A 22,856-nucleotide genomic window follows, 5' to 3' on the forward strand; every position below is an offset into this window, starting at 1 on the left:
TCATACTCTTATGCTTGGGTAGAGACGTTCTCCAAGCATTTGCTTTTGCTCCTGTGGAGGAGCGGCGGCAAGGATGGTCGCAGTGAGTGGCTGTTCGGCATCATTGGTCTGAGGACGCTCAGGCTCGGCTGCGATTTGAGCCTCGGCTGGAGTCGGCAGTGGGTTTCGAACACCGGGCTTGTAAATGATGCTCTGGTTGGGTCGGGAACCCGACCGGGCGGGGAAGTTGTTCGCGGGAAACCTTGCAATGGGCGTAATTCCTCGAACTCCGTTCTGAGGTCGGGGGCCACCAGGCATTTGACCGCGAACAATTGGGCCGTACTGCGAAGGCTATTAAATACAATTTATATTTTATCAACAAATGAAAAAACATCAATTTTAGATATACAAGACGAAGTATTACCTGTGACCATCTGGGAGTAGGCCTGATCGACATGCGGAAGGGGTGTTGTTGAATTGGAGGAGGCATGTAAAGATTGCCATACTGCGGCTGGTTCGTAGGGAAGGCCTGAAGACGCATGCCTGTGGTAACACGCTGCATATATTGTTGTTGGAGATGAGCCTTTCGTTCGTCCTTGCGCTGGGCCAAAGCAACATAAAGGGGTTTTGAGGCGATGATACGGCCATTCATCTCTGTGACTGCCTTGGTGGCCTCTTCCGCGCTTGTAAAGCAAACAAATCCGAAACCCTTTGATCTCACACCCTCTTTGCCTTCTTCGCTTCCTTCAGCGGTGGCCGCTGGTTTTCCTCGTCCCTCGACGTCGGCATCTGTCATGATCTTTGCGGAGGTGATGTTTCCGTAAGGGGCGAAATGCTCTCTCAGGATATCATCAGTGATAGAGTCATCGAGGTTTTTGACGTAAAGGTTGACGCCTTGGTATCGCTGGTTGCGCTCTTGCTTCAACTTCTCGAATTTGACTTTGAGTTCAGCCTGACGCTCTGCCTTTTTCTGTGCTCGTCCGACGTACAGTTTTTTGCCGTCGAATTCTTTATCATGCAGATTCTCTACTGCTTTCTCGGCGGAATCGTGTGTCTCAAACGAAACGAAGCCGAATTGTTTAGATTTACCATTTTCATCAGTTGCAAGTGCAACTGACATCACTGCTCCGTGTTCGGAAAAGACCTGCGTTAGCTTTTCATCGTCCCACTCTAGCAAGATAGGTTAAGAAGGGGTTCTTTAAAGAGCAGTCAAACCTGCAGGGAGATTTTTGATGAACACATTGGTAAACTGCTTGGCTCGATCGCCGTACTCTCGGACTCTTTCGCCGCGTGATTTAAATCGACCGACGAAGACTTTCTTGTCGTTCATAAGCATACCGTTTAGCTTCTCAATAGCTTTAACGGCCGCTTCTTCAGTTTCGAAGTGAACGAAGCCATATCCCTTCGACTCGCCAGTGAGAGTTGTGTTCACCTAAATTTGTGTTTATGTTCCGTGATGCAAAAAGAGAAGCAAGGTAAACTCGTCTTCACTGTGAATTCACGCAAAAGTCTCTGTTGGGCCGTCTTAAAACACGAGCATTGATTTTTTTCACACTCGAGCGGAACGAATAAAAGCCCGTATAAATACCGATATCTGTCTTCAGTACCTTGCAAGAGAGAATATTTCCGAAGGCAGAAAAGGTATCGTACAACATCTTGTTATCGATGGTTTTGTCCAAGTTTTTGATGAAAATATTGCCAACTCCAGATTTACGTAGAGCGGGATCTCGTTGACTCCACATAATTCGGATGGCCTTGCCTTTCAGCTCATCAAAGTTCATTGTGTCGATAGCGCGTTCTGCGTCTTCGGGTCGCTGGAAATTTACATACGCGTAGCCGAGCGATCGGCGTGTGATCATGTCGCGGCAAACGCGAATAGAAAGAACAGGACCAGCCTAAAAAAGTCTAGCAAACGTTTTTCTGAAGCGTAAGTAAAACCTGTGAAAATTTGTCGTAAAGCATTGCCTCTGTAGCCTCAGGATGGAGATCTCCTACGTACAGACTCGCCATGGGATAAGACGGTGCAACTGTCGTCATTTTCTTTTGTCTTACAGCGACAACTTCCCTGAATATAAACAGTTTGAGCTAAGATAGAAAAATAAAATTTAATATCGGTATGGAAATATAAAGAACTTTTACAGCTGCAGATTGAATAAAGCAGATATCGAAATAGGAATATAATAAAAAAGGGAGAGAATATGCGAATGTGAGTGAATGAAGGGGCATTTAAAATGCCTCATTTTTAATCAGTAAGTCTCTTAGGCTGGTTCATCTTTCGAACGACTTCATTGATGTACTTTTGATCGATGCCAACTAAAAGTGAAATCAAGGAAGAGTACGATCAATGCTGGTTACCTTTGCGGAGTTCTGCTAATTTCTTTTCCACGACTTCATTGAGTTTATCTTGGTATTCTTTTTGCTCCTTTTCTGCTTCGATGGCTTCCCTGAAAAAGGCTCGTCGATCGTCGATTCTATTTTGTTCTCGTTCTTTGATTTGTTGACGTAATTGCTGTGAATGGACTTGAAGGACTTGATGTTTCTTCTGCTTTTCATCTTCCTCTTTCGCAATCTGAGCTTCCTGCGCGTGTAAGACACGCTCGAATTCAGCACGCTCCCTATGAGCTTGAACTGCTTGGAAGTGGAGCTTGTCTTTAATCTGAGAGGTTCGAGCAGCACGCATCTCAGCATCAATGCGCGCCTTCTTCTCAGCTTCAGCTTTCTCTTTTCGTCTCCAAGCACGCTCTTGCTCTTCTTGATTCCTCTTCGCTCGTAGAGCGTCTTGAGCAGCACTGAATAATAAAGAATAAATAATCTTTTTCTTAACTCACCGATGATCTTGCGCTCGTTCTTGCAAGCCACGAAGACGCTGAGTTTCCTTTTCTTTAGCTGCCTTGGCGGCGAGCTGCTCAGCTTCGAGTTCGGCTTCACGTTCAGCCTTAAGTCTATTGTACTCGACGACTTTCGCGTCTTGAATGCGCTCCTGTTCGATTCTTCGCTCTTTTGACAGTTGCGCCTGACGATTGATCTCATTTATTTCATGAAGGAGTTCTTCTTGCTATAAGACAGTATGCTAACAGTCATATTCTTGCCTTCTCTTACCTTATGCTTCCGTTTTTCGAGTTCTCTGATATCATCGTCCTGGAGTTGTTTCATGTACTGGACAAGAGCCTGAGCCTCGGCGTTTTTCCGTTCCGCATCGAGAAGACGCGTCTCAGTGTTTAGCTTGATCTGCTCTAGAATTTGGCGAGCGCCCTCCCGTCGCTGCAGATGTTTCTGTTTTTCGAGTCGCTCGGCTTCTTTGATACCATTCAATCGATGAACTTCCATCATGATGTCAAGGCGCTTATTTTCCTCATCCATTTCATTTTTGATTTCCTCGACTTCGTCTATTTGCGCGTCTCTGATGAAAAAATAAGCAAATCAACAAAGAAAACCAGAAAACCTGATCGCATGGCATTTGGCATTTAGAATGAGCTCGTTCAACTTCTTAACCGTGTCCTCCTGCTCCATTCTCAAGGCGTTTGCTTGTTCTAGAAGGTGCTCATTTTCTTTTTTCGTCTCTAACTCGAGGTCGTTGAGCTAGAAAAACTCTGATTTCTCTGAAACAAATCAATTGAAACCTGGTGTTGATTAGCTCTATCCATGTCAAGTTCTTTGAAGTGTGCCTTTCTTTCTGCGGCAGCCTCAGAAACTTCCTCTAGAAAAAAGGCTACAAAAAATGAAGAGGATTAATCATACCGCGCTCTTGCTGGCGCACAGCGGCCTCCTTTTCAATGTCAGACTGAGAACGAACACGAGAAGACTGTTTAATTCGCTGAAAGTGCCCTCGTGGGATGACCATTGATTTACCAGAAGGGTCTTCTCGCGGTACTGGAATTGTCCGAATCAGATCCTTAGTGATGATCGTGACTGTCTCCTTTGGCTTATTTTTTGGCTTCGCTCCATGTTCTCGATTTTTGCGCAGGATTTCCTGGGTCTGTTTAACGGCTCACACCAAATCACTACGAGTCTCAGTTAATATCACGCAGGTTTTCTATCCCGCATTTAGGTAGTTTGAGCCGTTCATTTGAGCTGAACAATGTCTCGTCAACCTGTGAGGTTCGCGACTTGACCCGGTACTTGCCAGACATGCGACCACTTTTGACTGACTCGCTGGGCATTCTATAATGTCCATGTTTATTCGCTCCGTAATGAAATCAACAACGACAATTTTCCGTCTGGCACTGTATTTGCAGATCCAGTCAAAGGGGTTTGAACAGGGAAAGAGTTATTTAAGATCTTGGTCTTTCCTTCTTGCCCTTGAAGAGAGCGAGGAGGGAGACGTTGGCGACCTTGACAACCTTGAATCGGACACCGGGGATATCACCGACGGCGTGACCGGATCGACCGAAACCAGCGACAAGAACCTGAACAAAAGATACAAAGTCAAAAATTAACAAAAGACGGTAACCTCGTCGTTCTCTTCGATGTAGTTCAAGCAACCGTCATTGGGGACGAAGGCAGTGATCTTCTTTCCGTTCTTGATAAGCTGAACTCGGACGCACTTTCGGATGGCGGAGTTTGGCTGTTTGGCCTCGACACCGATCTTGTCAAGGACGATTCCCTTGGCGTGGGAAGAGCCTCCGAAGGGGTTGGCCTTCAAGGCAGTTCCGAGGTTGGCCTGAATGTATGCGTCACTTATTATAAGATTTGCGTAGACTATCACCTTTTTGTAACCAAGATCGGCCCAACGCTGCTCACGTCTTCGGTTTCGCATCTTTCGAGCGGTTCGGATACCACGTGGCTTTCCCATTGCTGGGTTATTTTTGAGTTAGATTTCTGAAAATGAGTCAGATTAGGTGTTTTCTCTATAACGTTTAATGATAGCGTCTGTGTTGAAGTGAGGCCCCGCTAAGGGCTTCGCGGTGGATGGGCTCGACAACTAGAGAATTGAACTTGCACATGTCAGTAGTGAGTTAATGGTAGATTCGATTTTCTAAACAAGCAAGGCAGTGCTTAGCACCCTTCGTCGTTATCTAAGAACAGCCTTATTGCTGTTTGCATTCGGGGTTTCCTTCTGCAGCTTCGCCCTGGGGAAGAGTTAATTAAACATTTCAATAAAGAAGCTCACGTCTGGGGCGTAGTCAGCATCCTCATCCTCTCCTTCACCATCAAGATCGTCAAAATCGTCTTCTCGTTCAGCGGCCTGCGCTTCCCCAGTAAAGTATAAAACTGCACGGGTGACGATTCGGTCCTAAAGATTAAAATTATTCCCAAGTCATTATTTTATTTTCACTCAGACTCAACGTCGTAGAGAAGATGACTAACCTTAATGCAAGAACCGACTTGGAAGTCACTGTCAAGGAGATTTTCGGTGTCCGAGTCGAGCTCCTCGTTATCCTTGACCTCGGGTGGGGAGAAGAAGTTAAAGAACGAATCGTTCAGGACTTTCTTCTCGACGGTTCGGACTAGATTGTATGAGTAAACACTCGAGGGGAATGCTTCCAGAGCTTACCTGTACCGCGACCCTTGTGTTTTTGGCGCTTTTTGACAATCTTCTCGGTGACATTCTTACCAGGCTTCCAGTCAATCTTGCATCCCTGGCAAGAAATTATCTCGGGACCCTCGTATCCGAGCGGGTTATCCTCATCAATCATATTTTGAAGCTTGTAGGTCTTCGTCAAGACTTTGTTTTCAAAAAAGTCGTTCTCCGCGAACTCGAATTCGAGGGTGAAGGCCATTTGATCGCAGGAATCGGTCAATTTGGAGCGGATGTCAATCAGCTGCTCGAGAATTGGCTCGTCATGTTCTTCGATGATCTGGTCGATTGGAGGCGTAGACTTGAGGATGGTGAACCAGAACTCGGGAATGCCAGCGACTTTCTTCGCTTCGGCAGCTTCCTGTTCCTTAGTCTCCATCACCTCTTGGACAACGTCATCTTCATCATCACTGTAATCCCATTTCGATTCCTCGTCAGTTGGCTCTTTCTGTCCGATGATAATCTGCTTTCTCTAAGAAATCAGTCAAGAGACTCATCTCATTTCGATGACTTACGGTGTCAATGACGGAAGAGAGCTTCTCTTGGTATTTGAGTTCAAGCTGGTGGTACTCCTTGTTGAACTCAACCTCGATCTCAAGCTGCTGCTTCTGGAGAACCTTGAGCGCTTTGACTCGTCGTTTGACTTCGGCGGGCAAAGAGCGAATGTATTCGCTGTTCAAACCAGCAAGACCATCGAGCTTCGACTACAATAGCATTTAGGAATTGAATGATTCTGCGCGGTAATACCTGAAGAGCAGCAAGGAGTTCTGGGTTTTGCATGAGCTGAGCCGAGATCGACTTTCCGGATTCGTTGTCAGCAGACATTATTCGACAGAATATCTTAAGAAGTGGCGGGTAATTTCAGCAGCAGTTTACTTCCTCAGTATATTATACAAGGGCAGTAATTGTTTAGATGCTTGATGGGTAAAGCATAACTCGGACTCGGTGGCCCATAGCCTTGGGTGGGAGGTTCTTGGCGAACTTCGCTCGAACGGATCCGGAGTTACCGTGGGATCTGAAATCGGTGGTTAAAAAGGAGACATTCTCTGATGGTGCTTACCGGCAGATCTTGCCCCAGATGACTCGAGTTCGGTCAGCGGCGGCACCAGGAGCGGTGCATCGGGTCTTGACCTTGGCCTTGTAGACGTAAGCGACTCTAAACCCAACCTGATAAGCCTTTCCCTTCTACAAAGGGTGACATGGGATGGACGCACTCCCAGTCAGATTGAAGGAACCGTAGCAAGGATTTCAAAAATTATCTTTGCTATGGCTAAGGTGAGGACGTAAAAAATGCGTTCCATTATGTCCTTTGGTTTTAGATGTCAGCAAAGATGCTGAAGTAAAATTAAGCACTGATGAAGCTCTTACTAAAGCGATAGTTACCGTTTGCCGAGGTAGAAGGCGGTGTCTTCTTTGTTGTTGACACCCTCGAGCTTGATGAGAGCAGTCTTCTCGTGCTGGTTTCGGAGACCTCGAGTGTAACCGGTGAAGATACCCTTAGCGTAAAGACGGCCCATGTTGAGGAGTTAAGATTTTGGTCGGATTTCTGAACAGAGGCGAGTTGAGAAGGATTGAACGCGTCGCGCACACAACAACCAGTGTTCAGTTTATAACAATAAATGAACTTCGTTCAGTCTGATGCTGATACCAAATTGACAAACACTCTTACAATCAACAGCCGCTCGAAATAGACTTGATGCAGCTTCGGGGAATCAAAATATACAAATAAATACGGTGAGGCTAAGTATTTGCCAGTTTGGGCTCAATAAATAAATTAATTTAAGTGAAGTTGAAGACTGACGGCAACTAAACGGTAAGTCTCCTCTTTCTTAGTCGAGCTGTTCTTCTTCGATCTGGTCCCCTTGAGAGGGTAGGACCCCCTTCGCGATCCTCATCGCCTACAATTCGTAAGTGAAAAATTCAATCGCCAAATATTTCCATGCCTGTTGGACTTGGTCGTCCGAGGCGCCAGCTTCTTTGGCAATCATTTTCATTTCTCTTTCCATTTCAGCCTTCTCGATTCTTTTGATCTGTTCCCGCTGCTTTGACGAAACTAAAATCAGTTTAAACAAATAAATAACCGATAATAATTAGATTATTCGTGAGCGTACCAGCGAAAAAGATCCCATTTGCAACGTTCATTGTCTCTAACACCTTTCGGTGCTGCTTTTATCAGCATTTCCAAAAAAGTACAACCAAGAAAAACTAGCTTCGTAAAGGTGAAATATCTCTCAAGGGAAAATAGCGCTAAAACGGCGCGCTAACATTTGTCTCACGTGGGGAAAGGCGCATAAAAAACTTAAGCCGTTTGGCCAATCAGTGCGGCGAGTGTGCGTTCCCATCGTTGCTCCTCTGTTGTTTCTGATGACCCCTTTTTCTACTCGGAGAACCGATTTTGTAGGGGATAAGAAGGAATTTCCAGCAAAAATCTTTCTCGCAGTAGTGGGCGGCTCATGTGACGCCTACGTGAAAACGGGCGTAGGCGACTCTGCGCGACGACGGTCAATGAACGTAGTATTTTCCGAAAAAGAGGAAATCCTACTTCGAGTTTACATATGTTGTAAATGATAAGGGCAATCTAAAGGGGAATGAATGGTTGAATGATTCTTATAATTTTAAGAAATAGAAAGTAATATAAGCGTTATAAAAGCTGAGCCTAGAATCTACTTATAAATTTGGCTGAATAAAATTGGAAACACTTTCCGGAGGTACCGCGGGAGAGGGCAAATTGGCTTTGACATTTTCCTTGTTTTTCATCGCATTCATGGTCTTCTGAAGTGACACGGCCTGCTGCGTTAAATGCTTCAAAAATTCCGTCGATTCCTTGGTCTTCTCGTGCTCGTCGCCAAGAATAGTCCTGTATGTCTTGCATGCCTCTTTCTCGTGCGAGATCGCTTCCCGATAGTTGCTCTTGAAACTAAGGACACGCGCAATCAGATGATGACCCAAAGCTTGCTTCACAACCTAGGGACCAATGGATTAGAGATTCTTTCTGAATTTATGAAACGCACATTTTGTGGCTGGTGTATTTCGTAGATACTGAGGGCGTTTTTAAAGAAGCCCTCGGCGGCATCGAACTGCGCGGCCCAATAAAGTACCAAGCCGATATTCGTGTCGATGGTTGCCATTTCGGGATGGCCTTCGCCGTGAATGAGTTTCAAGAGGTAGCGAGCGCGGTAAAGAAGTTTCAGTGAGGCAGGTACTTGGTTGGTAGCGAAGCAGTAGTGGGCAAGTGTAATGTACTCTTGAATGGTGGAAGGAGAGTCCAGTCCGTGACATCGCTCGGATAGCAAGCACGCCTGAATTGTACTTTTGCGCGGGGTTCTCTTCCTTGATTTCAGAAACATGATAGTGCAATGATTGTACTCATCTATTGTTCACAAATTTTGCATTTACCTTGTGCTGCTTTTCAATAGCTTCGGTATGGTTGCCCTGAATGTAGTCCAAGCGAGCCAACAGTCTGTAACTCGAGATCACATCAGCGTGGACATTTCCATAGACAGAAGTGAAAAGTCCGAGAGCTTCTTGGATCATGATTTGACCGTCCTTCATGTATCCCTTGGAAATGCACTGCTGACCTTTTTGGAAGAGAGCATTTCCATCAGCTGCCTTCGGGTTCAAATGTTTCACGATCGGAAACATAGACATGATATCCTAATACATTTTAGAATACAATATATTCGCAAGACTTACCTCGTCTGTAAAGGGCTGCTTCGTTTTACTCGCAAGGTCGTAGTTACGAAGATGAATCTGAATTCCGTTCTTCAAGCAGACATCCCGCAAGAGCGATGCTTTTTGAATCTTGTAACTGCTGCAGATTTGGTCGATCGACTTGCAATCAATGCTAACGTGGAAGTAGGAGCGAGCGCGCTTCTCAACGTCTCGCCAAATTCCTTCGGGGGTGACTCTCATCCATTCGTTCGTAAGTCGCTGCCATCCGATGGAGGTAGAGGATTCATTCTGCTTTGCAGCGGGCTTCTTTCCTTTCTTCTTTTTCTTGTTTGACTTAAATTGTGTATTCACTAGATTGCAAGATGTTTTTACGATACCTTTTCGGGATTTCCGTTTATGTCATCAAAGATCTGAGGTATTTGGACGGTGCAGGAAGCGAATAAGCAGTTGAGAAGATGCGCAACAGCCTGTCCGGTGACAGACTGGTCGGTCTTTTGAAGATAGCTTCGGAAGATCCACTTAATGGCACGAGAAATCATCTCCGCGTTAACAGTGTTGATCACGTGCTCGAGGTTCGCATCTTCTTCCGCGAGAAGGGCTTTTTGAATAACTCCGAGGTATCGAACGCCGATACCCTTGATTTAATAAATCAACTTCTTATGTATTGCATATTTTACCTTCGAATGCAAATTTTCGACCATTGACACACAATCAAGGCAAGAGTCCTGTCCTTCTTTGCATTCACGAATGAAGGCTGGAATCTGCTCATTGACCAAGAAGGCAGCGACATCTACAACTAACTGCTTTTGACGTCGAATTTCAGCGTCATCGGCGATGACGTTTACGGTGGGCGAGAAAATGTCAGGATTAAATCTTATGTCGAGCTCATCGGTGGAAATTGATCCGACGGCACTGGCAGCTTCTTTGATAGACTGGGTGTTTTTAGCCTGGGAAGAAGTTAATGACATTTAAAAGGAATGGATTGACATACCATTAGTTTTACTTTTTTCTCCTCCTCGCCTAACTCTTGCATCGCGTCAAGTTCCTTCTTTGCTTCAGCAAAGTTCTTCATCGCAAGCTTCCAATACTGAAGGTATCTGTTCTCACAGAACGCCTCGACAAGTTCATGTCTATGAGCAGCGAGTTTATGCGTGTGTGTTCGTGGGAGATGAAGCTCCTTAAGATTTTCGGGGAAAAGAGAAATATCTTCCTTAGTTAGCGCGTCTCCCAAAAAGTTGACGTCTGGTGGCATCGTCCGGAGCAAGTCAAGAACGTAATTACGCTTGTCGTTGCCTTGAATTCCTTTCGTCTCCACACTGGTGTACATGGTTATTTCTTTGCCGTCAGAGTTCTTCGCCTTGTGGATCTGCTGTTTTGTGGTCTTCGCTACTTGTTCCAAAAGACCATCATAATCTTCATGAGAAACGATTGTCTTTCCGAAGTCAATCGAGCCGTATACAACAGACTGCTCTTGTTCGCGCTCCAAGATTCCTGGAATGATCGACTGAGGCAGGGTTTCAATTTAATGTGCCAAGGCTATCCCTTAATTTCTACATGGCTGTCCGAATCTAGTACTTTGACACCTTTTTGGAATCGTCTTGACAAGATCTGTCGATTTATTGAGCGAAAATTTTAAAAAAATTGATGGCTTCGGACTTACATGGACTTGAAAAATGCACTAGAAAACACAAAAACCGATAAAAACTCGGAAATGACTTTGAAATCTAAAAATCGGCCTCGATAAAACAAAAGATCTTTTTATGAGGATTCTTAAAAGGTATGATAGTACTAGGCTGGCACCTATAGTTTTCCCGCAAAACGAGAAGCAAATCTGGCACATTAAATTGAAACCGGACCTGAGCGGTAACGCGGAAGCCCTTGTAGTCGACAATCACAGTACCCAGGGTGTGGAGACCTTTGACATCTGCTTGGTTGTAAACTTGAACCCCCTTCAGGTCGAGAAGAGGAGCCACGAAAGCTGCCGCATCACCTCCGAAATTACCATAGTGCTCCCTGACGTCAAAGCCAAGCGAGAAAAATATGTTGCTCCAAATAAACATCTGACTGCGAGGTTCATCTCCAGGATTGATCGCCAAGACACCCCCGTCAACAACAAGCATAGCGCCTCGAGTCGCCGCAGAAACGAAATCTGAGTGGACTTTAAAGAAGGCACGATCTCGAAGAAGTCGCTCGTGAATTGTGCTTGTTGGAAGCTCTCGAACAGCTTGAAGCTCTTCATTCCATTCTCGTGTCTGTCCTGGAATGTGTTCTTCCGTGCTTCGAGCAGTGTACGCATCCTCGGCTCGTACGCAATCCACCTGATGCTCTTCCTTAGGAGCGAGCCAAGAGAAGAGTTGGAAATTTGTGGGAAGACGTTCGAATGGGTGCAGAGAGCATCGTTTTTTATTGGTTAGTGCCCACCCTTTTTGAAAGCAGGAGAGAGCTGTGAAAGCAAGTCCACCAAAGAATGAGATAGATACGGAACAGTAGCTGGAGTAGGGTCGAACTCGTCAATAGTAGATTTATTAACGTAGAATCCGCGAGGGGAGGCAGTTACTTCAAACGCTCGGCCTTCGTTTGTTTTGATTGAAAGATAGAGAAGATCACCGCGAAGTCTCCGTGGGTTGGGAGGAGGATTCCACATGGACATGGCCAGACGAGACAGACAATTAGCCTCCGCCGAGCGCGCAGGAAAGAGAGGTTCGAATACTGGCTCAGCGGACTGCTGGGCATGCCTGGGAGCGAGGAATTCACTCTCATTCTTTGGATTAATTTCACCTTCTGTTATTGTATTCAAGTAGCTCATGGAAGCTCCGTTGAGACCGTTCATAGCGTCGACCCAGTCGAGAGACTTGGTCAAGTCGCGAACATGGCGAACATGAAGGCGAGCTTCTCGAATCGTGTAAGGCTCTTCGACAACTTTGAGGAGTACGTTGTCGGTAAGACCTTCAATGGAGCGAAGTTCAGCAAAGTGATCGAGTGGAACTCCGTTAAACTGAAGACTGAAGCACGTTCTCTGGCAACAATCTTCCCGATCGGTGATGTAGCCGCGAAGATCATTCACCAGTTCTCCGAGACTCAACTGAAGCTCGAAAACCTTAGAGCCAGGAACATCGATTTTGACTGTCACATTCGCATCAGCGATTTTCTCCTCGGCGATAATATCGTCATGTGATGGCTCAGGAGCAAGCTCAGGAAGTTTAGTTTCCTGTGCTACGGCTACAGCAGCCATTCTTTAAAGAAACGATGCTACGTCTTTTATATCAAAAATATATTTCTTCACAATACAAAAATAGAAAAGGTAAAATGGGATGAACGATGACAGATTATCAGAGTGCAGTCTCTTTGAAGCTTTCTTCGCAGCTCCGTCGGATGAAGCGAAACACCTGAAAGCAAAATTAAGGAGAGGTGTTTATCAGCTCGATTAGTACCTGATGTCGATAACTCTTTGGAAAGATGTATTTGAGACCTGGCGTTGCTAATTCTCCCCCTGGATACTGCGGAAACTTGGAAAGAACAAGTTTATATTCAGAACCAGCTGGTCGACTGTAGATCATTGATCTAGCTGCGGACACTTGGTGATCCTCGACCAAAAACAACTATAGTAATTTTATAACAACGAAAAAATGTTTCCGTATGACTTGCCTCTGGCCAATTAGGAAGCATCGAGGCGAGGCTCTTCAGTGTCTTCGATAGTTCTATGGGAGCGAAGATGCTTCTTACAAAATTGAACAGCTGACGAAAAAAGGAAAAATCGTTGTCTCCAAGCAGGGAGCAGTTGCTCTAAAAAACAAACTAGATAAGGATTCAAAATATCAAACCCTACATTGGCTTCTGGACCAAGGTCGAAAGACTCAACCACGACTCCCGCAACATAATCTGCAAGGCTTTTACTCGCCATTTTTGAGTAAGCAAAGACTCCTTCCTTGCCAACGCAGTGAAAGAAAATGGGCTCATTGAGGATCTGGTTCTCATTCAGAATAGCCCAAATGTCGCTTCCCATCTGCGTCAATGCTATTTCCGATTTCTTGTCATCAGTCGTATCGAGGATGTTTTCTTCGAGAGAATAGGGTAAGATGATGCACGAACAGCCTAGACAATGGAAATTAGAGAAGAGAATAGCTGATTTTGTTACCTATGCTTTTGTAAACGTCCGCTAAATCTCGGATGTATTTTTTTAGCGCTTTTGAGTCACGCGTATTCGCCAAGAAAAGCACAGTTGGGTGGAAGTAGTTGTTTTCTTTTTGGTAGAAGTACGGATCACACCCCACGTCCTGATACTCGATGTTGTAGTCGATCATACAACTTCTAAAAGCAAAGTTTGTAATAACCTTACAAAAATGAACAGACGACTTTTTTCGCTGTTATTTATGACTAAAGGATCACGACGCGAGACAGATCAACTTCAGTAAGAAGCAGTAATAAGCAGAAAGATCTAAAGAGCGACAGCGGGCTCCTGGGTCGGGAGGAGGCCGAATCGTTTCTTGATCGTCACTCGTTCTCGTGAGAATTTGTCGTCTGAAACGAAGTGTTTACTATTTGAAACGGTACTGTCGACTTACCAGGGCTGAATCGAGCAGGATGAGCGGACTGGGTTGGTTTTCCATCGGGAGAGACGGGTTTGAGAGTGTAGACTCGCTTTCCTTCGTCGTTCAAGTAAAATTTGAGAAACATTCTGAAATCGTTTAAAATTAATTCAATCGAATCAGGTTAAGTAAGCCTGAGGGATAGCACCCGAAGGTGCAAGCCCGCGAGCTTACGATAATAACCTTGTTTGTGGCGGTACGGTAAAGGCAGTTATAGATATATAAATTAAAATATTGTTTAAATTGAACTTCTCCATTAGAAGAGCTTCTTCGAGGTAGATTTACTGCTTACACCTCGTCCAGGGGCGATCGTCTTCGATCGCGAAATTCTGTCTCGGCTTCGCGTGTGCCTAAAAGTCATATTGACAACTCTGTAAAAATATGAGGCAATCTCTGTGTGAGAGAAACTGGATAAAACTCATTGTTTCTGTCACACAGAGAAAAAACATGCAATAAATGTCGATGGCAGTATTTTTGATAAGTGGTTGTTGATAAAGGGCGTTGATAAATTTTTACCGATAAGGGGTGTCTGGAGATCCCCCAAAAGGAATGGGCTTGATCTTGACTTGGGTCTCACTATTTTATAACGAATGTTAAAAATTGTCGATTTAAGTTAAAAAGGGTCTCTTACCCAGCTGGTCCAACAGGGCAATTCGTGTGGTACGCCCGTACCGCGCTAAAAAATGATTAGTTCTTTAATATTAGTATTAGAAATTACCGTCGTCTTTCTCTCGCTTTTCTCTCTGCACGTTCGCGTATTTTTTCGTGTCTATGCGAATCCCTCTGCTCGATTCTATGATTTGCATCTAGCTCAGCGACGTACATTGGCGCCCGTCCTTCGTTCGAGGCGACGTAGATGCCCGCTGGAACTTCTTCAATGGGGTAATCCCTCCAGAATCCTTTGAAACCCCCTTTAAGCACTCGAGTAAAGGGGAAGGCGAGCATGGGCCACTTGTGGACCTAAAAGCTCATTTTTAGGAAAAGAAAGAATAACGTGAAGAAGAAGATTGCGTCACTCAACAATGACGTCATCTAGCTGTTATGCAATAAAGAAACTTACAGCACGATCGTGTCCACGGAACCACTCCCTTTCTTTGGGTCCTCGCTTCTGTGAGAATTCACAGTGAAAAACGATGACTGTGTTTTGGCCATCGATTTTCGAGTCGTCAAATGTGTGTTTGAGCAGGACTTGTTTCCAGTCAGCTTCCCCACCGTAGTTGGAGTTGATTGCTCCTAAATTGTTGGAATTCGAGAAAAGCGTTCAAGAAAGTACCTTTGAAATGACCAGCTTTATGTTCGTAGCCGTATCGGCAATCGAGAACGAGCATATTTTTGAATGGCTGATCTGAGAAATCGCCACGAATGAGCTTGTAAAATTCTGCAGGCTCGATGAATGTTTTCTCGACTTCTTTTTGAAATCGAAATGAAATTTCTTGAACTTCTTGAAAGGTGGCTCTCCCTCGCTGGGAATAGAAAGCCATTCGCAGTTGAGGCGGCGTTTTGAAGAAAGTGATCTTCTGAGGTCATAAACCTTGACGACTTCGACGCTGGTAATCGATGGCATCTTGACATCTTCATCGTCAATAATCGTTGAAGACTCGGTTGCCCTTTCCTCGACGGTTTCGGGGCATTCGTTCTTTTCCTCTTCTTCCTCTTCGTCGCCTGTGGCAAGTTCTTCTTCGGAAGTAATTCCAGTGTCGCCTGGAGACTGAAGGAAGGAGGAATCTTGTGAAGACGGCGAGAACCCTTGAAAAGGCACCGATTTGCTCGTTGGAGTTAGAAAAAGCGAATCTGCAGGTGGTCGAGAAACATGAGCAGCGTCACGAGCGTGCTCGAATTCTTCTGGCGCCGGGAAGACATTTGAGGTAGAGGGTTCATCGATCGTCGTCTCGCTAGAATTTTCCTTCTCCGAGGAATCCATGTGACCAGAAGAGCGAGTCGGACCAGGGAAAACCAAAGGGCTCTTCAAGGAGGAGAAAGACTCTCCTTCTCCGACGGAAGATTGCGAAAAGCGAAAGTCGGACGAGTTGGAATCGTCGCTGAACATATGATGCTCAAAATCGAATCCAGAGCAAGTATCGCCTTGGTCGGGGATAGGTCTGAAATGTTGATACAAGATTCGGGATAATGGAAAAGTCTTTACTCATATTCCGAACATTCGGACAGCTTTTGCCGTCGTCCAACGATACATTCTTCTTCTTTCTCGCCTTCGTCAAAACAGTCTTTTTCGAGCTTGTTAGAAATATCTTCCAAGGGTTGCCGACTTCGATCTAAGGTTTCCCGCATCAATCAGAATTCTAAAAATAAAAGAAAATTGTTGGTATTTATCATTAGCATTCAGTGGAACTTTTAGAATGAGCTGGAGTTGAAGATACGGAATTAATGAAAGAGAGAATTTCTGAATAAAGGTAGGCCGGAGCGCGCGTCCCCCAGATAAAGTCCAGATGGTCCCACCCGTCTAGGAGGTGCTCTTCCACGACATTTGGTAGCTGCGATGAAGCCCAGTTCACGTCCTCTACGTCTGACAAGTTATCATCAGATCTGAAACGCCAATCAGTTTTTCTCGGGCAAAAGAACTTACGCGTAGTAGAGAATAACGGGCACATGGACTTCCGTCAAGTCAAAAACTGGTGGCGACTCGGAGAGGTAGTTGTTGATATTGGCGGCTTTGTGATCATACTTTTGCATCCTCTGTGATTTTATCAACTGGCAGAAATGGATAAGATTTTGAAGTGAAGTGCCAGAAGGTGTGTGTGCTAAAAACATGTTCTAGAAAATTCAAAGTCGTTAAGTTTACCTGTATAAACTGGAAGGTATTTTCTGAAGTAGTGAGATGGATTGAAGCCAGTGATGAGTCCCATGAAGCTATTGGCTTGATCTTCAATCGTTATAAGGGGCGTCTTTCGCAGCATTTTGTGCATTTGAGTATTGAGCCAGCGACCGATCTTTGTGTTGGGCAAGACTTCTTGGCCTCCTATCAGGCTCTGTCCCGTTTCTGCAATGTCTGCTAAACCAGCTAAGTGTTTGATTGGACTCGTCAAGTGTTTCAGTCTTGTAATCGGAGCAAGAGCAAAGAATGATCTAAGCCGGGATTATTTTGGGGTTAAGAGTAAATTTGAGTACCTGATCTTCCGACGTTCTTCTCTTGGAGCTTCGGACAAGTATGCGAACATGATGAGCGTCCCCTGACTGTGCCCAACGTAGAAAAGATTCGGGTGATTAGATGTTTTCAGGACTGCATCGACCGTGGCAGGCACATCATATTTGGCTCTCAAATGGATCGACTAATCTCACTTTTTAATAGTTTCGTATTAATGCAATCCTCTAGTAGATTTCTTGCTCTCAATTGGCAATAGACTATTGCCAATAGTGACGACCAAGAAATTATCTTCCTCAGCCGCACAGAAAAGTATTCCGCAGGAATACACCTACTATAAGCACAAAGAACGCGAACTAACCCATGCCTTTTTCTTGCCAACTCCAGCGCCAGAATTCTTGATCATTGTGCTTGAGCGAGACATGGTTCCTACTGTACTTGTTCCCGCGCGAATTCGCCAAGTAAACATCGAGGCCATCTTTCGCCAGTATAAATGCTAAATATTCCTTCGATGCGGTGAAGGATTAATTATTTTACCGAGAGAATCATGAGGGCCATTGGAGACCCAATGAGAAGCGCAGCCGAGTAGTCCGTGCTGGAGCAGAACTGGCTCTCTGACTGTTTTATTCGTCATGTGATCGAGGTCGCGGACGCGAAAGACTTGTAGGATGAAGCCATCAATGGTCGTCACGGTTAGTTCTTCGCAGCTGAGGCCTAGGATTGAAATCTTTGGAAGACAAAAGCGATTCTTGTCTACGAGTTCAGCACCTTTCAGGCCCTGTTGCTTTGAACAAATCAGTAAATCTCAACCCTAAACTGAATCCGTTGTAGCGAACAATGTCAGGCACGTCCAATGTTGCTTCTAGCGGGATATCGTTTTCCATCCCTGTAAAAATTATGTCTGTGGATAAATTAATATCAAGCTAAGTTCTGAAGAATACAAATTGTACCTTAGAATCACAAATACCTGGATCAGAAGCCGATACGAGAAATAATTATTAAATAAATATTAGCTCAGGGATTATGAACAATTGACATCAGTTGCATAGCATTTCGTTTCGCCCATAAATGGTAGTAGCGCGAGAATGGGCCTTGCTCTTGGATCTTTGGCTCGCCGCGACCGCCCACTCACATTCTGCGACGGACCAAACCACTCACCGCGTTCAAAGAGAGCCTGTCTGTCGACCACAGTCTGAAAAGCGTCTTACTCATCCAACGTTAAAAAACTCGAATAATAACGATAGGATAAATCAGAAAACCGCACTCTAGAACAGTCGATCTTGTAATGGAGGACTCACTGCGCGAAACTGTCTACTCAGGTTCGGTTCAGTATTTTCCGTATTTTTCGTTTTTTAAATTCCAATCTAATTCTTAAAAATCGGCGTAGCTCCACTTACCTGTTGCCATTGATGTTTGTCAACTTGCCCCTGCGCGTCGCTTATATAGCTAAAAATTTTTAACAAAAGAAAACAATTCTAGAGCCGAATGTTAACAATGTAAAATCTCTTCGATTTTGAAAATTTGGCATCATTAAATTTTAACAATTAAATAAGTTAAAGTTTGTCTTGGAAATCGTTTTTAATAAAAAAAAAAAATTAAACCTCAAATGCAGAATATGTGGAGGCCTGGAAAATTCATGAGAAATCGTCGCCGGAGGAAAAGCCGTTCGAAAATCAATATGCTGCTTTGAAAAAATTGGAGAAGATTCATGCTAGCTTGGAGGAAGAACTCTCCGACGAGGGAATCATCATGAAAGCGTCGCTGGAGCACTTCATCGGAAAGATCCATTACACGAGTGAAGACAGACCCAGTGCGGTCCAGTCTCTGCAAAAGAGTCTTCGCACGCTAGAAGCCAACCTCTTTGACAACCGGGTGAGTACGGTCCTCGACGACTATAGAAAGATTATTTTCTAGGCGTTGGCTATTTTCATGAAGGCGACGAATGATCTGGCGATAATCTATTGCGAGAGAGAAGAGTACTCGAGTTCGTATGCGCTATTGAAACAAGGAGAGAAAGTTTACGAAGAAATCGGCGAGAAATCGATTCCTCTGAGCAGCATCTGGGACAGCTGGGAAATACTCAAGCCTGGCAATGAGCGAAACACAGCAGACGGTAGAAAAGACGCCTTCGAAGAGGTCTACACGCACACTCTCTTCTACCTATCACAAACCTGCCAAAATTTAGGCAAAGTTGGCGAATCGTCGGACTACTGCGGAAGATGCCTCCATCGTCAGCTGAGGACAATTAGCTCGAAAGGTCGGCGTTCAAATCCAAGACTGCGTGCCGAAATTAAATTGCGGCGCTATCACGAGCTCACTTCTTTTACATATTTGATGTTCAGTATTGATTGCACTTACTTTCGAGGCAGTGCTGTTAAGGAAAGATTTACTTGCAGTGAAGGTTGAATTGAACGCAGAGACAAGAGGATTTCCAGCAGTTTTCGCTCCACGCAGCATGTCTTGGTCAATACTATCTGACGACGGACGACTACCTGTCGGCGAAAACGTGTCTTCTCGCCGCAAACAGAATCTTCGCGCAAGTTGATACTGTATCAAGCGATGATGGCGAGTTCGGCCGGAAAATTGAGGAAACTCGTAATGACATTAAAAGATGCTGGATAAAATACTGCGTCGCTTTTTTGGAATGGTCATCTAAGAAACTGGCAATGAGAAGTGTAGCAGCTGAGCTAGAAGCCATAGAAGATGCGCAACCGCAGCAGTCAGCGATAAAGTTTGATTTGGAGAGGTTTAGCAAATATGAGGTATTGACAAAACAACATTTAATTTTTTCAGAAATATTTTCACAGTCTATTCGGACAGCTCTATTATCAATTTATCAATAATTTGCGCGATCATTCTCTGTTCTTCTGGGGATAGATCCCCAAGCGATCATTTTATTGATTTTCGAATCAGCCAATTTTCAGGACGAATGCCAGAATATACCTTCCAAGGCAGTCCATGTCCTGCCCGAAGCGAACAAGATACACAAGCTTACTCAGAAGCTGTGCGAGAAGTCACTGGAATTTTTCAAATTCGACGGTTACGTTATGGATCACGTAGAGATATCGCAGGATCTTTCAAAGTCGTGGAAGAATCTAGCGGAATTCGACACCAATTTCGAAAGAAGATGCAAAATGCACAAACGGCGAATTGACTTGCTTACACCTTTGGTGGCTGGACTCAATCCTCAATACTATTTGCAAGTCGTCCGTCAGCTTCAGTACGAAATCGGCGAAGTCTACTCCGAAATGACGGAGCTCAAGATGGCCATCGCAAACAACGATGAAGTTCCAACAGTTCACCAAATCAAGAAAATCAATGTTCTTGCAAACTCGGGGATCAAGTTCTTCACAGGATTCATCGACTCGTGTCGCGAAGCAGATAAAAAATTACCGAAGCGATTCGAGAAGATTCTTGTTCGTCCTGTTTTGATGGCGCACTTTCATGTTGCTAGACTTTACGGGTGCGTTCCATAATCTTCACAGTGAGTAAGACATGAAATCATTCAGAAAAATGATTTCGCCAGTGATGAGCGATCGCGTCGATTGGACCAAGAAAAGTTGGCAAGCATATAAAACGATTTTGATGTTCTGCGAGCAAGATCCTTCAGCGAAAGACGAAATTCCGGATGAATATGACCTCGTGATTGAAATGGACGCATTGATGCCACAAAAACTTCAGCAGCTTAATTAAAAGTTTCAGTCAGAGACATTCCTTCAGAGTCACAAATGCTTCAATTTGCAATCCCGCTCAGGCTTCGAAAAAATGAGTCTCCGCGTTGTCTCTTCTCGATAACTGAGACAGCGTGAGTGTCTCCATGAGGATGAATCACCGATAAAGAGGCAGCTCGGAGACTCATTTTTCGAACCCTGATCCCGCTTTATTTATTATAACCTTCATTCACCATTTGTAATTAAATAAGTGCTTAGAATTGGTCTTTTAGAATGTTGTTACACATCGCAATATTGCTCGCAATATTGCCAGAGACAAACTCTCGTCGAGGAGGAGGTAGCCGGGGAAGTGGCCGCACAAGCAGCCGCACAAGCAGTCGATACAACAAACCCACTTCATATAACAGACAGTCAACAAGTTATTCGAACAAAAACTATGGTGGTACGTCAAATCCTACATATTATAATAATAAGCAAAATCATGGCACGTCGTATACAAAGCCTAGAGATTCGTACAGTGGATCTAACTCATACAAAAATAAGTATGGAAACTCTGGATACGGCGGCGTACCTTTAGCAGGTGACTATGGGGTTAGCGCGCTGTGAAAGCATTTTATTAATTTAATAAAATCGTGTGCGGTAACGCCTGGTAGTATCCTTGATAACCATTGTGGATTTAAGGACAATCGGGCAGCTGGAACAGTCGACAAACTTACAAAGGTCCGACGTCTTATGCAGGTATGATTAATTATGAGAGTCTTTATAAACACTATCAGGTGGTACCTCGTGGAGTAGAACCAGCCCTCCCGTCAGTTCCAGCACGCTTAAGTCCTACAAAAACCCCAATTACTACGGTCTTCAGCAATCCGCAAAGAAGAAATCTATGTTTAGCAAGGTCAAAACCCCTTTGATGGTTGCAGGAGGTGCGTACTTGGGATACAAGCTTGGCAAAGGCATCGGTCAGCTCTCCATGCTGAGGTAGGATTACGACTATCCTACATCCATTAAATTGCGAACCTAGTAATCCTTACTCTTTGATGTCTCCTATGTATGGCGGTTATGGATACGGACCTTACTATAACTATGGGGGTTATCAACATAGCTACTGGCACTCGCAGCCAACGATGTACCGGGAATATGCTTATAACAAGTACCCAGATCTAAAGACGGACTCATGCTACGAGTGCTCTTCTATCGGCGGGAGCAACCCCATTTGCGACGATATGGACGATAAATACGGCGCCTCCTCTACAAACGCGTACGTAACTTCTTTTCATTCTTCTCTTATCTGTTTTCTAGTTTCCGAACGAAGTGCCCACAAGAAGGCTCCGTCTGTGTCGTTACTGTTGGACGAGTGTTTCCTGTAGTGAGCGAGGCAATGCCAGCAATTGACCCAAACAACACTGATCCGAATACGTTGAAGAAGTGGGAAGGCAAATCATTCACTCGGCGTGCATGCGTTCCGCCCAACCGCCAGAACGTGTGCGACGCGTACTGCCCAACTCCAATTCCTGGCTCTGATGTGTGAGTATTTCGTCCTTTATTTTAGTTCAATGTCCTATACTCCGCAATTTAGGAAATACGCCGACGAGTGTGATATTTACATGTGTAACATGTGCGATACTGAGTCTTGCAACTCTTGGGGTCTCCTCTCCATGCCCGACAAAAATAACATAGAGACCGGTCGCGATTCGCAAGCAGCTTTCCAAGCGACAATCCCTCTTATGCTCGTTCTTCTCATGCTTTTCAATTGAAGCTTTAAAATTTTTAAACTTATTAATATTCGCAATTTTATATCCAATATTGATATAGAATAAGCTAAAAATGCCCTTAAAAGTTATAACACTTATTGAAAAATGCTCTCATCTCGCCTGCGATCCTTACTTTCTCAAATACCTGAACAGTCTCGTTGTATCCTTGTAGCCAAGATTAATGCACCACATCTTCAACATTTACCTTTTTTCCGTATTAACTTAAAACTTCTCGAAATATCCCGTAAAGATTTTGTTCCATCTCAAATGCTTGCCTTGAACTCTTTCATTTCGAAACTGAAATCAATGAATAAAAAGTTTCCAGAATGTCAAGACCTTATTGTCAAAAATATGCCTGCATTATTCAAGAGTAAGCTGCACACTCTTCCTCATTCTTGTAACGGTCTTTTATCTACATTTTAGTTGCATGGAGCGCTACAGGCATGATCAGAAAAAATGTCAAAACGCAATAGGGAAATGGTTAAAGCAAAGCAGGTCTAGGAAATTTATAAATGTGTGCAAAACTAGATAACATGGTCATTTAACCTATATAGATGACCTGGCAAAATGCTGCGATAAGCT

At 44.4% G+C, this 22,856-nt stretch overlaps 12 protein-coding genes across 15 annotated transcripts in view; 2 read left to right on the forward strand and 10 right to left on the reverse strand.

The window, feature by feature from the left end:
* The window catches only part of LOC145709115 (polyadenylate-binding protein 4-like), a 3,188-nt gene extending 1,140 nt beyond the window's left edge, over window positions 1-2,048 (reverse strand). The window contains exons 1-5 of the mRNA XM_081786798.1: window positions 1,918-2,048; window positions 1,587-1,874; window positions 1,195-1,411; window positions 404-1,149; window positions 7-330 (exon numbers count right to left, since the gene is read on the reverse strand). Of these exons, the coding sequence (XP_081642924.1) occupies window positions 7-330; window positions 404-1,149; window positions 1,195-1,411; window positions 1,587-1,874; window positions 1,918-2,016 (1,674 nt within the window). The 5' untranslated portion in view covers window positions 2,017-2,048. The remainder of the gene's footprint in view (window positions 1-6; window positions 331-403; window positions 1,150-1,194; window positions 1,412-1,586; window positions 1,875-1,917) is intronic.
* A 22-nt stretch (window positions 2,049-2,070) lies between these two features.
* On the reverse strand, window positions 2,071-4,160 carry LOC145706438 (cilia- and flagella-associated protein 45-like). Its single transcript, XM_081783840.1, has 8 exons — window positions 4,044-4,160; window positions 3,718-3,955; window positions 3,600-3,676; window positions 3,422-3,558; window positions 3,079-3,379; window positions 2,808-3,034; window positions 2,335-2,768; window positions 2,071-2,292 (listed from the first exon to the last, which is right to left on the reverse strand). Exons 1-8 carry the CDS (start codon window positions 4,137-4,139, stop codon window positions 2,222-2,224), a joined length of 1,581 nt encoding a protein of 526 aa, XP_081639966.1. The 5' UTR covers window positions 4,140-4,160; the 3' UTR covers window positions 2,071-2,221.
* Window positions 4,161-4,188: 28 nt separating this feature from the next.
* On the reverse strand, window positions 4,189-4,836 carry LOC145706442 (small ribosomal subunit protein uS12). The gene is made up of 3 exons (XM_081783846.1): window positions 4,685-4,836; window positions 4,430-4,639; window positions 4,189-4,385 (listed from the first exon to the last, which is right to left on the reverse strand). Exons 1-3 carry the CDS (start codon window positions 4,769-4,771, stop codon window positions 4,251-4,253), a joined length of 432 nt encoding a protein of 143 aa, XP_081639972.1. The 5' UTR covers window positions 4,772-4,836; the 3' UTR covers window positions 4,189-4,250.
* Window positions 4,837-4,862: 26 nt separating this feature from the next.
* Window positions 4,863-6,393, reverse strand: LOC145706440 (nucleosome assembly protein 1-like 1). Its single transcript, XM_081783844.1, has 6 exons — window positions 6,245-6,393; window positions 6,013-6,201; window positions 5,474-5,969; window positions 5,287-5,426; window positions 5,090-5,212; window positions 4,863-5,048 (listed from the first exon to the last, which is right to left on the reverse strand). Exons 1-6 carry the CDS (start codon window positions 6,320-6,322, stop codon window positions 5,007-5,009), a joined length of 1,068 nt encoding a protein of 355 aa, XP_081639970.1. The 5' UTR covers window positions 6,323-6,393; the 3' UTR covers window positions 4,863-5,006.
* Window positions 6,367-7,046, reverse strand: LOC145706443 (large ribosomal subunit protein eL33-like). The gene is made up of 3 exons (XM_081783847.1): window positions 6,881-7,046; window positions 6,558-6,653; window positions 6,367-6,512 (listed from the first exon to the last, which is right to left on the reverse strand). The coding sequence occupies exons 1-3, from the start codon at window positions 7,012-7,014 to the stop codon at window positions 6,407-6,409; spliced, it is 336 nt and encodes a 111-aa protein (XP_081639973.1). The 5' UTR covers window positions 7,015-7,046; the 3' UTR covers window positions 6,367-6,406.
* Window positions 6,958-12,434, reverse strand: LOC145706437 (clustered mitochondria protein homolog). Its single transcript, XM_081783839.1, is given in 12 exon segments — window positions 6,958-7,395; window positions 7,441-7,550; window positions 7,609-7,663; window positions 8,201-8,461; window positions 8,509-8,796; window positions 8,894-9,151; window positions 9,191-9,502; window positions 9,547-9,804; window positions 9,847-10,116; window positions 10,161-10,673; window positions 11,026-11,591; window positions 11,594-12,434. Coding segments are annotated over 12 exon segments (3,768 nt in total). The 5' UTR covers window positions 12,402-12,434; the 3' UTR covers window positions 6,958-7,326.
* On the reverse strand, window positions 12,426-13,498 carry LOC145706441 (uncharacterized). Its single transcript, XM_081783845.1, has 5 exons — window positions 13,305-13,498; window positions 12,996-13,261; window positions 12,815-12,952; window positions 12,601-12,768; window positions 12,426-12,555 (listed from the first exon to the last, which is right to left on the reverse strand). The coding sequence occupies exons 1-5, from the start codon at window positions 13,468-13,470 to the stop codon at window positions 12,499-12,501; spliced, it is 795 nt and encodes a 264-aa protein (XP_081639971.1). The 5' UTR covers window positions 13,471-13,498; the 3' UTR covers window positions 12,426-12,498.
* Window positions 13,499-13,505: 7 nt separating this feature from the next.
* On the reverse strand, window positions 13,506-13,878 carry LOC145706444 (H/ACA ribonucleoprotein complex subunit 3-like). The gene is made up of 2 exons (XM_081783848.1): window positions 13,732-13,878; window positions 13,506-13,687 (listed from the first exon to the last, which is right to left on the reverse strand). Exons 1-2 carry the CDS (start codon window positions 13,841-13,843, stop codon window positions 13,605-13,607), a joined length of 195 nt encoding a protein of 64 aa, XP_081639974.1. The 5' UTR covers window positions 13,844-13,878; the 3' UTR covers window positions 13,506-13,604.
* A 2-nt stretch (window positions 13,879-13,880) lies between these two features.
* LOC145706439 (uncharacterized) lies at window positions 13,881-16,048 on the reverse strand. Of its 3 annotated transcripts, XM_081783842.1 has the most exons (6): window positions 15,029-15,386; window positions 14,816-14,988; window positions 14,474-14,715; window positions 14,387-14,431; window positions 14,272-14,331; window positions 13,881-14,105 (listed from the first exon to the last, which is right to left on the reverse strand). In XM_081783842.1, the coding sequence occupies exons 1-6, from the start codon at window positions 15,234-15,236 to the stop codon at window positions 14,012-14,014; spliced, it is 822 nt and encodes a 273-aa protein (XP_081639968.1). In that variant the 5' UTR covers window positions 15,237-15,386; the 3' UTR covers window positions 13,881-14,011. The 3 variants fall into 3 exon arrangements, 2 of the variants coding, with proteins under 2 accessions (XP_081639968.1, XP_081639969.1); XM_081783843.1 differs by lacking the exon at window positions 14,272-14,331; XR_014134686.1 differs by lacking the exons at window positions 13,881-14,105; window positions 14,272-14,331 and adding an exon at window positions 15,899-16,048 and having other exon boundaries at window positions 14,381-14,431; window positions 15,029-15,854.
* Window positions 16,049-16,085: 37 nt separating this feature from the next.
* LOC145709116 (lysosomal acid lipase/cholesteryl ester hydrolase-like) lies at window positions 16,086-18,041 on the reverse strand. Its single transcript, XM_081786799.1, has 8 exons — window positions 17,820-18,041; window positions 17,669-17,753; window positions 17,390-17,559; window positions 17,220-17,348; window positions 16,879-17,023; window positions 16,553-16,836; window positions 16,337-16,511; window positions 16,086-16,296 (listed from the first exon to the last, which is right to left on the reverse strand). Exons 2-8 carry the CDS (start codon window positions 17,734-17,736, stop codon window positions 16,086-16,088), a joined length of 1,182 nt encoding a protein of 393 aa, XP_081642925.1. The 5' UTR covers window positions 17,737-17,753; window positions 17,820-18,041.
* Window positions 18,000-20,752, forward strand: LOC145707383 (KIF-binding protein-like). Its single transcript, XM_081784903.1, has 6 exons — window positions 18,000-18,171; window positions 18,465-18,724; window positions 18,767-19,109; window positions 19,277-19,614; window positions 19,777-20,315; window positions 20,362-20,752. Exons 1-6 carry the CDS (start codon window positions 18,138-18,140, stop codon window positions 20,543-20,545), a joined length of 1,698 nt encoding a protein of 565 aa, XP_081641029.1. The 5' UTR covers window positions 18,000-18,137; the 3' UTR covers window positions 20,546-20,752.
* A 33-nt stretch (window positions 20,753-20,785) lies between these two features.
* On the forward strand, window positions 20,786-22,607 carry LOC145706967 (uncharacterized). Of its 2 annotated transcripts, none has more exons than XM_081784432.1 (6): window positions 20,786-21,103; window positions 21,205-21,261; window positions 21,300-21,501; window positions 21,545-21,781; window positions 21,823-22,047; window positions 22,100-22,607. In XM_081784432.1, exons 1-6 carry the CDS (start codon window positions 20,797-20,799, stop codon window positions 22,275-22,277), a joined length of 1,206 nt encoding a protein of 401 aa, XP_081640558.1. In that variant the 5' UTR covers window positions 20,786-20,796; the 3' UTR covers window positions 22,278-22,607. The 2 variants fall into 2 exon arrangements, with proteins under 2 accessions (XP_081640558.1, XP_081640559.1); XM_081784433.1 differs by having other exon boundaries at window positions 20,786-20,965.
* The last annotated feature ends 249 nt before the right edge of the window (window positions 22,608-22,856 follow it).

The sequence above is a fragment of the Oikopleura dioica genome, chromosome XSR, assembly GCF_907165135.1.
Source record: "Oikopleura dioica chromosome XSR, OKI2018_I68_1.0, whole genome shotgun sequence".
NCBI lineage: Eukaryota > Metazoa > Chordata > Appendicularia > Copelata > Oikopleuridae > Oikopleura > Oikopleura dioica.